The sequence below is a fragment of the Perca flavescens genome, unplaced genomic scaffold (genome assembly GCF_004354835.1).
Source record: "Perca flavescens isolate YP-PL-M2 unplaced genomic scaffold, PFLA_1.0 EPR50_1.1_unplaced_scaf_10, whole genome shotgun sequence".
NCBI classification, from domain to species: Eukaryota; Metazoa; Chordata; class Actinopteri; order Perciformes; family Percidae; genus Perca; species Perca flavescens.
Window position 1 is genome coordinate 24,763 of NW_021166515.1, and position 14,377 is coordinate 39,139.

The 14,377-nt window shown below is 37.7% G+C and overlaps 1 protein-coding gene and 1 long non-coding RNA gene across 2 annotated transcripts in view; one reads left to right on the forward strand and one right to left on the reverse strand.

Moving 5' to 3' along the window:
* Positions 1 to 2,220: 2,220 nt before the first annotated feature.
* LOC114551476 (uncharacterized) lies at positions 2,221 to 4,534 on the forward strand. The gene is made up of 3 exons (XR_003691899.1): positions 2,221 to 2,375; positions 2,911 to 3,182; positions 4,408 to 4,534. It is a non-coding gene; the product is annotated as an uncharacterized LOC114551476 (long non-coding RNA).
* Positions 4,535 to 5,323: 789 nt separating this feature from the next.
* Positions 5,324 to 14,377, reverse strand: part of LOC114551471 (BCL-6 corepressor) — a 60,244-nt gene continuing 51,190 nt past the window's right edge. The window contains exon 13 of the mRNA XM_028572519.1: positions 5,324 to 5,484. Coding sequence (XP_028428320.1) covers positions 5,324 to 5,484 — 161 coding nt within the window. The remainder of the gene's footprint in view (positions 5,485 to 14,377) is intronic.

The window sequence follows — 14,377 nt, forward strand, 5'->3', positions numbered from 1 at the left end:
CAGAGACCTGCAGGGTAAACCTGATCCAGATACAGGATCATATAAAGTCCCAGAGACCTGCAGGGTAAAAAACCTGATCCAGATACAGGATCATATAAAGTCCCAGAGACCTGCAGGGTAAACCTGATCCAGATACAGGATCATATAAAATCCCAGAGACCTGCAGGGTAAAACCTGATCCAGATACAGGATCATATAAAGTCCCAGAGACCTGCAGGGTAAACCTGATCCAGATACAGGATCATATAAAGTCCCAGAGACCTGCAGGGTAAACCTGATCCAGATACAGGATCATATAAAGTCCCAGAGACCTGCAGGGTAAACCTGATCCAGATACAGGATCATATAAAGTCCCAGAGACCTGCAGGGTAAAACCTGATCCAGATACAGGATCATATAAAGTCCCAGAGACCTGCAGGGTAAACCTGATCCAGATACAGGATCATATAAAGTCCCAGAGACCTGCAGGGTAAACCTGATCCAGATACAGGATCATATAAAATCCCAGAGACCTGCAGGGTAAACCTGATCCAGATACAGGATCATATAAAGTCCCAGAGACCTGCAGGGTAAACCTGATCCAGATACAGGATCATATAAAGTCCCAGAGACCTGCAGGGTAAACCTGATCCAGATACAGGATCATATAAAATCCCAGAGACCTGCAGGGTAAACCTGATCCAGATACAGGATCATATAAAGTCCCAGAGACCTGCAGGGTAAACCTGATCCAGATACAGGATCATATAAAGTCCCAGAGACCTGCAGGGTAAACCTGATCCAGATACAGGATCATATAAAGTCCCAGAGACCTGCAGGGTAAACCTGATCCAGATACAGGATCATATAAAATCCCAGAGACCTGCAGGGTAAACCTGATCCAGATACAGGATCATATAAAGTCCCAGAGACCTGCAGGGTAAACCTGATCCAGATACAGGATCATATAAAATCCCAGAGACCTGCAGGGTAAACCTGATCCAGATACAGGAGATATATATATATATATATATATATATATATATATATATATATATACATATATTATTGTGCAGAATGAGTAGTTTAAATAGTAGTAGTTAAAAGTCTTTAAATCCAGCGTGAGTCAGCTCTTTCTTACCTTTTGGTCTGCAGGCAGCACGCTCACCCAGTCTTCTCATTGTCTCTGGCTTCCTTTTTCTCAGATATCACATGATCAGAGGAGCCAATCACAGCAGAGCCTGGACCCAGCCTGTTCCAGCTGCTCTCCTCTGGGGGGGGCTGTAACTCAACCAGACACAGAAAGCCTTTCCTCCCTCAGGACATCACTATGATCAACATTTACCCCTCCTGTTGTCCTTGGGTTAAATCGGACTCATTTTCAAATAGTTTATATCCAAAATGTGGGTGTCTTTCAACAAATTGTCAAAAAAAAATAACGTGGATGCTTCCATACAACGTTTTTTTAGTGTAAAATAAATTTTCAGTTCAATACTTTCAATTCATTTGGGTGTAATGGATGTATATGTTGTCTGGGTTCCTACAACATATATGCTGCATCCATGTTATTATGAGACAATTTGGTTGTTAAGAAACTCATATTTCTGATATAAAAAACTTAGAAAACGTGTCAGATTTGACCCGAGGACAACATTAGGGTTAACATCCTTCTACTGGATATAAACTGACGGCCCAGTTTTACTTCTTATAAAAATGTTAAAACATCAACCTCAAATATTGTAGTATATATATATACAGTGAAATAAGTTTTACACTGTAAAAAAAGACCGTGAAATTTACATAAAAACTATGTAAAATCCCTACAGAAAAGTCTTGTAAACCCAAAAACATATATTGTTTGTTTAAATCACAGTGAACTTTTGTAAACTATTAAACAGAATGTTTTTGTTATATTTATAACAACTATATGTGATTATAATTAAATGTATCTGTTAAAACTACAAATATTACTATAAAAAACAGAGAAATACTGTAATACTCATGACAAAACAAATTTTATGCTGTACTTTTAACATGATTGATGAAACAATGCAAATTGAGGTAATAAAAATGTTTTCACAAAAAAATTCATTGTGAATCTGATAGGTTGCACAGAGTCCGCCTAATTTTGAATTTCATAGTGTGCAGCTGAAGCTTGTCTCTGATTGGATAATGAGGGCGGGAGGAGCGGGAGAAGCAGCTCCTCGTTCACGGTTGCGGCTGACGTAATTAACGAGCGAACCAGAACAGCACTTGCTGCAGAGAACACATGAGCGGAGCAGAAACCTTTGGACCATTTTGTCATTTTAAAAGTTTTTAGGACAAATCTGCGATTTTAACACAAGTATTTTTGAAACGTCTGCTGCTGTTCAATTGGAAAATTGAAAGTTTGCACGGTAAGTTTCACATTTAGCCTACTGTTTTTTCCAAGACCAAACGAAAATGTGTGCTAAAACCAATTGATATTTAAGACCAGTAGCTAGCTAGCTAGGTCAATGCATGATAACTTAGTTCAGCTGAAAAGCACAGGCAGACACTTAAAATGCCAAAAATGATCACCTGCGTCTTTTGTAAAAAGAAATTGGATACATTAAGAGGCTATGTACTACATTACAGAGTGCATAGGAATGAGCCCCGTTGTCTATCCAAATGTGTTGGCGCCAACTGTAGTCAAACATTTACCACTTACTCTGCTTTCAAGGGCCATTTTTATCGTGTGCACAATGCAACTGCATCGCAAGTTGCTCCTATAGCTGTTGTTGCAAATTTAAAATGCGCAGTTTCATTATGTGCCTGCCATTTTCACACGGTGAAAGAGCTAGTGTCTCATTTAAATGAACATATTGGAGAGGGCATGTCTGTGTCATGTCCAGTAAGTGGTTGTAAGCACATGTTCACAAAAAAGTCATCATTTACTTCTCACATGTGTAGGAAGCATAAAGCATGCTCCCCTGATGGTACTGATGACATGAACAAGGAAACTCCCCCTCAGCCCCCAGATGTCATTGCCAGTACAGATGATTCAGAAAACACACATGAAGCCATGCCAACAACTAGTGCAGCCTGTGATATGCCAGAGAATCATAGTGTAGAATGATTCGGCTGATCCGAATGCCTGTGGTCCTCAACGCACCCCAGAGACATATGATGCGGCTGTTGCTGATCTCCAGGCTGAAAACATCCAAGGCCTCAGAGGAATAAAGGTAAACTCTATCTTTAATACCCTCGAGTCTTTTCACGTATCCCAGCCTGGTCTCCCACCTTGTTTAGGTCATGACCTCTTTGAAAGAGTCTTGTCATATGATCTAGCACTATACCTGAAGAACATTATAAAAAAGAAAAAATGGTTTTCATACTCACTCTTAAACAGGCGCATCAAACAGTTTAAGTATAAAGGATCTGAAGCACTCACAAAGCCATGTGCTGTTAATCCTGACGGAGCCAAGTTATCAGGGCAAGCCATTCAAAACTGGAACCTTTTGAGATTGCTACCAGTTTTGATTGGTGACAAAGTGCAAAACCAGGACGATGAAGTATGGCAGTTAGCTCTCCAGCTAAAAGACATTGTGGATCTTATTTGTGCTCAGAACATTTCCTTGTCCCAAATAGCATATCTTGACATATTGATCCAAGAATATTTGGAATTGAGAAAGATGTTGTTTCCTGAAATTCAACTAAAACCCAAGCACCACTATTTGCGCCATTATTCAGCACTGTTCTTGAAATTTGGTCCATTGATTAGGTTATGGACGCTTAGGTTTGAAAGTAAACAGTTATTTTAAAAGATGTGCCAGACACTTGAAAAACTTAAAAAACATTTGTCAAAGTTTGTCAGAGCGTCATCAGATGTATCAGGCATATCTTTTAGCAGGGCAAGAATGCAGTAAACTACTGCAAGTGAAGGACAGCTGTGCGTTTTATCCCAGCCTCTACAGTAACACTATTAAACATGCAGTCAGGGAGTTAGCCTTTTCAGAAAGCAATACCACAGTTACCACAGACATTCAGTACAAGGGCACTGCATATAAAAAAGGACAGTTTCTTGTGTACAGAAATGATGAGTATATGGAGTTTGGTGAACTTCTCCTCATCTTGATTAAGAATGAAACATCTGTATGTTTTGATGGATATCCACAAAGGCATCTTGCTCTCAGAATACCATCTGTATTCTGTAACAAAGGACAGTCTTGGGTTAGAGTGTATCAACATTAATGACCTGCCTGATTTCTATCCTTTGGAATCATACATTCTTGATGGATACCAAGTCATTCCACTAAAACACAGTATTGTGGCAAAATAAAGTCCAATTAAAGCTCACTTAGTTCTCACTGTAAATGGTTTTACATTAATATAAGTGTTACCTGATGCATGTCCCTGCTCTGTTAAGTGTATATACTGTATATTTTTTTTTTCTGTTCTGTTTTGAAGGTGGCATTTCTTCTTCAGTGCAAATATGAGTGACTCAGAGCGAACCTTCCTAGATGTCGCCATCATGGAAGTCCTACCAGAACTTCCAGCAGTACACAAAAACATCCTGGAAGAGCACTTGCAATCCATTGGAGTCTAGGCGTATGATGATATACGCTTTGTAACAGAGGCTGATTTGATGACCGCATTAAGACCTGTACAAGCCAGAAAGCTTCTTTCTGTTTGGAAACAAAATGTAAGTAAAAACAACATACAACACACAACTATTAAAAAGCACACATGGACATTGTGTAATATTGTACAGTGTTAATCATCATCTTATTTTTTTGTCATTTAAAGACCAAACTCCAGAGAACAGCTCACTATCGTCTGTGGAAACCTCAGCTACCCAATCGCTCTCATCGCTCTCTGTTTCTCTCGGGACGTGCTGACGTGTAAGCTGAGCGTATTGTGTCACTTCCGGTGTTCCCGTGTTACAAACGCTAGTTTGCTGCTCCGGCAAAAACTTACTGAACTCTGCTTTACTGGCTAAATTAGCGGCTATTTGCCTGGATTGCATTTGAATTATAATTTTTTTACTCAAGCACTTATACTTAGCTTCACTTACAGTGACTGACTCGCTGAATTTACAATTGTTAAAACGCTGTTAGCTACTTTAGCTTAGCCATTAGCAATGGCTAATTCCTCTCCCTCTCCTGCTCTTTCTTGCTCTGTGTGTCAAATGTTTAGCTATTCCTCTGCCTCCTTTAGTGATAACGATACATGTAATAAATGTAGTATATTCGCTGCTCTGGAGGCAAGGCTTAGTGAATTTGAGTCACGGCTCCGCACCGTGGAATCAGAATCGTATGCTTCCGTAGCTAGCCAGCACCATGTGGTTAATGCGGACCACCATACTGTAGCTTCTGTAGCTTCTTTAACTTCTGCTAGCTGTCCCCGTCAAACCCCGAGCAGCCGGGCGGTGGGTGACTGTCCGAGGGCGTGGCGTTAGAGGGAAGCGTGGCGTTAGCGTAGCGTTAGTTAGAGGGAAGGCGGCCGGAGGGAAGCGTGGCGTTAGAGGGAAGCGTGGCGTTAGATCTAGAACCAGGAGTGCACATGATGACGGTCGCTCTAAACCGAGCGTCTTCGCCTCTCTAACAGGTTCTCCCTACTCAGTGATACACCCGCTGAGAAGCCAGCTCTGGTTATTGGGAGCTCTATACTGCGATATGTGAAGCCAGCTCTGGTTATTGGGAGCTCTATACTGCGATATGTGAAGCCAGCTCTGGTTATTGGGAGCTCTATACTGCGATATGTGAAGCCAGCTCTGGTTATTGGGAGCTCTATACTGCGATATGTGAAGCCAGCTCTGGTTATTGGGAGCTCTATACTGCGATATGTGAAGCCAGCTCTGGTTATTGGGAGCTCTATACTGAGATATGTGAAGCCAGCTCTGGTTATTGGGAGCTCTATACTGCGATATGTGAAGCCAGCTCTGGTTATTGGGAGCTCTATACTGCGATATGTGAAGCCAGCTCTGGTTATTGGGAGCTCTATACTGCGATATGTGAAGCCAGCTCTGGTTATTGGGAGCTCTATACTGCGATATGTGAAGCCAGCTCTGGTTATTGGGAGCTCTATACTGCGATATGAGAAGCCAGCTCTGGTTATTGGGAGCTCTATACTGTGATATGTGAAGCCAGCTCTGGTTATTGGGAGCTCTATACTGTGATATGTGAAGCCAGCTCTGGTTATTGGGAGCTCTATACTGCGATATGTGAAGCCAGCTCTGGTTATTGGGAGCTCTATACTGAGATATGTGAAGCCAGCTCTGGTTATTGGGAGCTCTATACTGCGATATGTGAAGCCAGCTCTGGTTATTGGGAGCTCTATACTGCGATATGAGAAGCCAGCTCTGGTTATTGGGAGCTCTATACTGCGATATGTGAAGCCAGCTCTGGTTATTGGGAGCTCTATACTGCGATATGTGAAGCCGGGCGGCCCCGGCTAAAGTACCCACGGTCATATGTGTCCCCGGGGCCAGAGCGGGCGATATAGAAACCCATCTAGAGCTGCTGGCTAAAAGAAGCGTAAATACAGTAAGATCATACTTCACGTGGGGGTAATGGTCGTAAATCAGAGATCACTAAATTGAATGTTGAGTCACTTTGTGCATACATAAAAAGACAATGTCGGACTCAGTAGTTTTCTCTGGACCCCTGTGTGTATCCAGTCCCAGAAATGCTTGTTACTAATCCTAGCTTCTGGGGAGTTTACTCCCGGAGTCCTTATGTTTTTCCCCAGCGTATTTCCTTGGAGAACGTTGGCACCAAGATCCTGGTTCCAGCTGTCGCCGTGGTCCTGCTGCACTCCCTGCTGAGCTCAGCGGTGCCCTGCAATGTCATGCTGCTTCCGGCTGAACCCTGCTGCTTCCTGCTGAACCCTGCAGCTTCCTGCTGAACCCTGCTGCTTCCTGCTGAACCCTGCTGCCTCCTGCTGAACCCTGCTGCTTCCTGCTGAACCCTGCTGCTTCCTGCTGAACCCTGCTGCTTCCTGCTGAACCCTGCTGCTTCCTGCTGAACCCTGCTGCCTCCTGCTGAACCCTGCTGCTTCCTGCTGAACCCTGCTGCTTCGAAGTCACTGTTCCATTATTAATGTGACTATTATCACCACTGTTCATCACCCCCCAACCGGCCCGTCAGACACCTCCTACCAAGAGCCTGGGTCTGTCCGAGGTTTCTTCCCAAGAGGGAGTTTTTCCTTGCCACTGTCGCACTGCTTGCTCTTGAGGGAATTACTGTAATTGTTGGAATTGTTGGGGCTTTGTAAATTATAGTGTGGTCTAGACCTACTCTATCTGTAAAGTGTCTCGAGATAACTCTTGTTATGATTTGATACTATAAATAAAATTGAATTGAATAGTGTAATTAAGCTGTGTATAACATATATATAGTATAGTGTAATTAAGCTGTGTATAACGAATATATATAGTATAGTGTAATTAAGCTGTGTATAACATATATATGGTATAGTGTAATTAAGCTGTGTATAACATATATATAGTATAGTGTAATTAAGCTGTGTATAACATATATATATAGTATAGTGTAATTAAGCTGTGTATAACATATATAGTATAGTGTAATTAAGCTGTGTATAACATATATATAGTATAGTGTAATTAAGCTGTGTATAACATATATATAGTATAGTGTAATTAAGCTGTGTATAACGTATATATAGTATAGTGTAATTAAGCTGTGTATAACATATATATATATATAGTATAGTGTAATTAAGCTGAGTATAACGTATATATAGTATAGTGTAATTAAGCTGTGTATAACGTATATATAGTATAGTGTAATTAAGCTGTGTATAACGTGTATATATATATAGTATAGTGTAATTAAGCTGTGTATAACCTATATATATATAGTATAGTGTAATTACACTGTGTATAATATATATATATATAGTATAGTGTAATTAAGCTGTGTATAACGTATATATAGTATAGTGTAATTAAGCTGTGTATAACATATATATATAGTATAGTGTAATTAAGCTGTGTATAACATATATAGTATAGTGTAATTAAGCTGTGTATAATATATATATAGTATAGTGGAATTAAGCTGTGTATAACGTATATATAGTATAGTGGAATTAAACTGTGTATAATATATATATAGTATAGTGTAATTAAGCTGTGTATAACATATATATAGTATAGTGTAATTAAACTGTGTATAATATATATATAGTATAGTGTAATTAAGCTGTGTATAACATATATATAGTATAGTGTAATTAAGCTGTGTATAACATATATATATATTATAGTGTAATTAAGCTGTGTATAATATATATATAGTATAGTGTAATTAAGCTGTGTATAACATATATATAGTATAGTGTAATTAAGCTGTGTATAACGTATATATAGTATAGTGTAATTAAGCTGTGTATAACGTATATATATAGTATAGTGTAATTAAGCTGTGTATAACGTATATATATAGTATAGTGTAATTACGCTGTGTATAATATATATATAGTATAGTGTAATTAAGCTGTGTATAACGTATATATAGTATAGTGTAATTAAGCTGTGTATAACATATATAGTATAGTGTAATTAAGCTGTGTATAATATATATATAGTATAGTGTAATTAAGCTGTGTATAACGTATATATAGTATAGTGTAATTAAGCTGTGTATAACATATATATAGTATAGTGTAATTAAACTGTGTATAATATATATATATATATATAGTATAGTGTAATTAAGCTGTGTATAATATATATATAGTATAGTGTAATTAAGCTGTGTATAACGTATATATAGTATAGTGTAATTAAGCTGTGTATAACATATATATAGTATAGTGTAATTAAACTGTGTATAACATATATATAGTATAGTGTAATTAAGCTGTGTATAATATATATATATATATAGTATAGTGTAATTAAGCTGTGTATAACGTATATATAGTATAGTGTAATTAAGCTGTGTATAACATATATAGTATAGTGTAATTAAGCTGTGTATAACATATATATATAGTATAGTGTAATTAAGCTGTGTATAATATATATATATATAGTATAGTGTAATTAAACTGTGTATTATATATATAGTATAGTGTAATTAAGCTGTGTATAACGTATATATATAGTATAGTGTAATTAAGCTGTGTATAACGTATATATAGTATAGTGTAATTAAGCTGTGTATAACATATATATAGTATAGTGTAATTAAACTGTGTATAACATATATATAGTATAGTGTAATTAAGCTGTGTATAACGTATATATATAGTATAGTGTAATTACGCTGTGTATAATATATATATATATATAGTATAGTGTAATTAAGCTGTGTATAACGTATATATAGTATAGTGTAATTAAGCTGTGTATAACATATATATAGTATAGTGTAATTAAACTGTGTATAATATATATATATATAGTATAGTGTAATTAAGCTGTGTATAACGTATATATATAGTATAGTGTAATTACGCTGTGTATAATATATATATATATATATATATAGTATAGTGTAATTAAGCTGTGTATAACGTATATATAGTATAGTGTAATTAAGCTGTGTATAACATATAGTATAGTGTAATTAAGCTGTGTATAACGTATATATAGTATAGTGTAATTAAACTGTGTATGATATATATATATATATATATATATATATAGTATAGTGTAATTAAGCTGTGTATAACATATATATAGTATAGTGTAATTAAACTGTATAATATATATATATATATATATAGTATAGTGTAATTAAGCTGTGTATAACATATATATAGTATAGTGTAATTAAGCTGTGTATAACGTATATATATAGTATAGTGTAATTACTGTGTGTATATATATATATATATATATATATATATATATATATATATATATATATATATATATATATAGTATAGTGTAATTAAACTGTGTATAACATATATATAGTTTAGTGTAATTAAGCTGTGTATAAATTATATATATAGTATAGTGTAATTACGCTGTGTATAATATATATACACTACCGGTCAAAAGTTTGGGGTCACTTAGAAATTTCCATTCCAGACACAATACCAGCTGAGATCAGTTGTATTGTTTTTTTTAATCAGGGCAGCAGTTTTCAGATTACATTATGTGCTTACATAATTGCAAAATGGTTCTCGACTGTTGTAGACAGAAGTGTCTGAAGAAATGCTTGAAATTCATGCTTTTTGGTCTAAACGTCATACCCAAATTAAAAGTGGTAAAGCTCCCATATACTTTGACACTCAGGGGTGTGCCTGATATCATTGGAAAGGAAACATTCTCAAGTTTTTGTTAAAAGTGTCAGAGTGATTCTAGGCCTTACTGACACAGAGTTACAGAGGCTAGAATGGAGATTGTTTATTTCTGTCCAAGTTATAAATCTGTAAAATTATTAAAATACACTGCTGTAAACACATCTGACAGGTGACAGACAACACAGCATTAGCCACGTCTCCGCTTACTACAGAAACAAATTCAGAAGCTAAAAGACTCAAAAATGGATTTTATATGAATTCTTTTCTACAAATATGTCTGTGCGTTTTTTTATTTCTATTTGAAAAGTGCAAATAAAAAAGCCAAAAAACTACAAAATACAACACTTCTCAAATACACAAACAAACCCACATCAGTCACCTTTCCAATGATATGAGGCACACCCCTGAGTGTCAAAGTATATGGGAGCTGTACCACTTTTAATTTGGGTATGACGTTTAGACCAAAAAACATGAATTTCAAGTGTTTCTTCAGCCACTTTTTTCTACAACAGTCGAGAACCCTTTTGCAATTATGTAAGCAAATAATGTAATCTGAAAACTGCTGCCCTGGTTAAAAAAAACAATACAACTGATCTCAGCAGGTATTGTGTCTGGAATGGAAATTTCTAAGTGACCCCAAACTTTTGACCGGTAGTATATATTCAATTCAATTCAATTCAATTTTATTTATAGTATCAAATCATAACAAGAGTTATCTCGAGACACTTTACAGATAGAGTAGGTCCAGACCACACTCTATAATTTACAAAGCCCCAACAATTCCAACAATTACAGTAATTCCCTCAAGAGCAAGCAGTGCGACAGTGGCAAGGAAAAACTCCCTCTTGGGAAGAAACCTCGGACAGACCCAGGCTCTTGGTAGGCGGTGTCTGACGGGGCGGTTGGGGGTGTGATGAACAGTGGCAATAATAGTCACATTAATAATGGAACAGTGACTGGATGTAGCGGGAAGCTGCAGGGTTCAGCCGGAAGAAGCATGACATTGCAGGGCACCGCTGAGCTCGGCAGGGGTGCAGCAGGACCACGGCGACAGCTGGAACCAGGATCTTGGTGCCAACGTTCTCCAAGGAAATACGCTGGGGAAAAAACATAAGGACTCGGGAGTAAACTCCCAGAAGCTAGGATTAGTAACAAGCATTTCTGGGACTGGATACACACAAATAGTAATAGTAAAAGTAATGGAAAGGGAGAGGAGAGAGCAGCTCAGTGTGTCAAAGGAAGGAAGGAAGTCCCCGGCAGTCTAGAACTATAACAGCGTAACTATAACAGCGTAACTAAGAGAGACAGGTCATAAGGAAAGGTAGCTTTTTCGGCTTAGAACTCTCCCCTGCCGGATCGGGCTTGGCTGGCCTGCCTCCCTCTACTTTGTTATGTATTATTAGTCTAACAATTATGAAGAGAAGCAGGTGGGCCAGTTAGGTGAACACTGCAACTCCTCACTCCCCTAACTATAAGCTTTATCAAATAGAAGAGTTTTAAGTTCATTCTTGAAAGCGATTACAGTTTCTGCCCCCCGAACCCAGATCGGGAGCTGGTTCCATAGGAGAGGAGCCTGATAACTGAAGGCTCTTGCTCCCATTCTACTTTTAGAGACTCTAGGTACCACCAGTAACTCTGCATTCTGGGAGCGCAGTGCTCTAGTGGGACAATAGGGTATTAGGAGCTCTTCTAGATATGATGGTGCTAGACCATTTAGAGCTTTGTAGGTCAATAGAAGGATTTTAAACTCAATCCTGGATTCAACAGGAAGCCAGTGCAGAGAAGCTAATACAGGAGAAATATGATCTCTTCTCTTAGTTCTTGTGAGAACACGCGCTGCAGCATTCTGGATCAGCTGGAGAGTCTTAAGGGACTTATTTGAGCAACCTGACAGTAGGGAATTACAATAGTCCAGCCTGGAAGTAACAAATGCATGCACTAGTTTTTCAGCGTCGTTTTTGAGACAGGATATTCCTAATTTTGGCAATGTTACGAAGATGAAAAAGGCTGTTCTTGAGGTTTGTTGTAGATTGGCATTAAAGGATATATCCTGATCAAAAATAACTCCTAAATTTCTGACAGTAGTGCTGGAGGCCAGGGCAATACCATCCAGAGTAGCTATATCTTTAGATAATGAGGTTCTGAGGTGTTTAGGTCCCAGTACAATAACTTCAGTTTTGTTAGGGTTTAACATCAGAAAATTATAGGTCATCCAGGATTTTATATCTTTAATGCACGTTTGAAATTTAGCTAGCTGACTGGTTTCGTCCGGTTTGATTGACAAGTATAATTGGGTGTCATCCGCATAACAGTGAAAGTTAATTGAGTGTTTCTAATAATATTGCCTAGAGGAAGCATATATAAGGAGAATAGAATTGGTCCAAGCACTGAGCCTTGAGGAACCCCATGGCTAACTTTAGCGTACTTGGAGGATTTATCATTAACATTAACAAATTGAGATCGATCAGAGAAATAGGACTTAAACCAGCTTAGAGCAATTCCTTTAATGCCAATTAAGTGTTCCAATCTCTGTAACAGGATTGAATGGTCAATAGTGTCAAATGCAGCACTAAGATCTAGTAAAACAAGAATGGAGACAAGTCCTTTGTCTGCAGCAGTTAAAAAGGTCGTTAGTAATTTTCACCAGTGCCGTCTCTCTGTGCTATGATGCTTTCTAAATCCTGATTGAAAGTCATCAAATAAACTATTGCTATGTAGAAAATCACATAACTGATTAGCAACCACCTTCTCAAGGATCTTGGATAGAAAGGAAGGTTAGATATAGGTCTATAGTTTGCTAAGACCTCAGGATCTAGGGTGGGTTTTTTCAGAAGAGGTTTTATCACAGCTACTTTAAATGACTGCGGTACATAACCTTTTAATAAGGACATATTGATCATATCTAGTAATGAAGTGTTTACCACGGGTAACGCTTCTTTGAGTAATCTCGTTGGGATGGGGTCTAAGAGACAGGTAGATGGCTTAGCTGAGGATATCTTTAACATTAATTGTTGAAGGTCTATAGGATAAAAGCAGTCTAAGTATATGTCGAGACTAGTCGTTATTTCTAGCGACTCTGCGTTTAAAGGTGAACCGTTAGAGGTTGAAGGCAAAAGGTGATGAATTTTATCTCTAATTGTTGTAATTTTATCATTAAAGAAGTTCATGAAGTCATCACTACTCAGAGCTAGAGGAATAGATGGCTCAGTAGAGCTGTGGCTATCTGTCAGCCTGGCTACAGTGCTGAAAAGAAACCTTGGGTTGTTCTTTTTTTCTTCTATTAGTGATGAGTAATAGTCTGATCTGGCCTTTCTTAGGGCCTTCCTATAGGTTTTCAGACTTTCTTGCCAATCGAACGGGATTCTTCCACTTTGGTGGGAACGCCACTTACATTCGAGGTTTCATGAGATTTGTTTTAATTTGCGAGTTTGGGAGTTATACCAAGGAGCTAATTTCCTTTTCTTCATCATCTTCTTTTTTTTTGAGAGGAGCGACAGAGTCTAAGGTCGTCCGTAGGCAAGTCGTAGCAACCGTCTACAAATGTATCAATTTGAGAGGGACTGAGGTTAACATAGAGGTCCTCTGTTATGTTAAGGCATGACATAGAGTCGAATGCTGTTGGAATATCTTCTTTAAATTTAGCTATAGCACTGTCAGATAGGCATCTGGTGTAGAAGCTTTTATCTAATTTAATATAGTCAGGTAGTAAGAATTGAAAGTGATTAAAGAATGATCTGACAATACCGAATTCTGGAAATATTATTAAATCCTCAATTTCAATACCATATGCCAGCACAAGGTCGAGGGTGTGGTTAAAACAGTCGTCGCCTTGTGCACACTCTGACTGAAACCGATTGAATCCAGTAATGAGTTGAAAGCAGTACTAAGGCTATCATTGTCAACATCCACATGGATATTAAAATCACCTACAATAAGTACTTGGTCTGATTTAAGGACTAAACATGATAAAAACTCTGAGAATTCAGATAAAAATTCAGAATAACGGACCTGGAGCCCTGTAAATAACAACGAATATAATTGGCTGTAATGTTTTCCATTTTGGATGTTGAAGATTAAGAACAAGACTTTCAAAGGAGTTATAATTTAATTTAGGTTTAGGAGTAATTAACAGGCTTGCATCAAAGATGGCTGC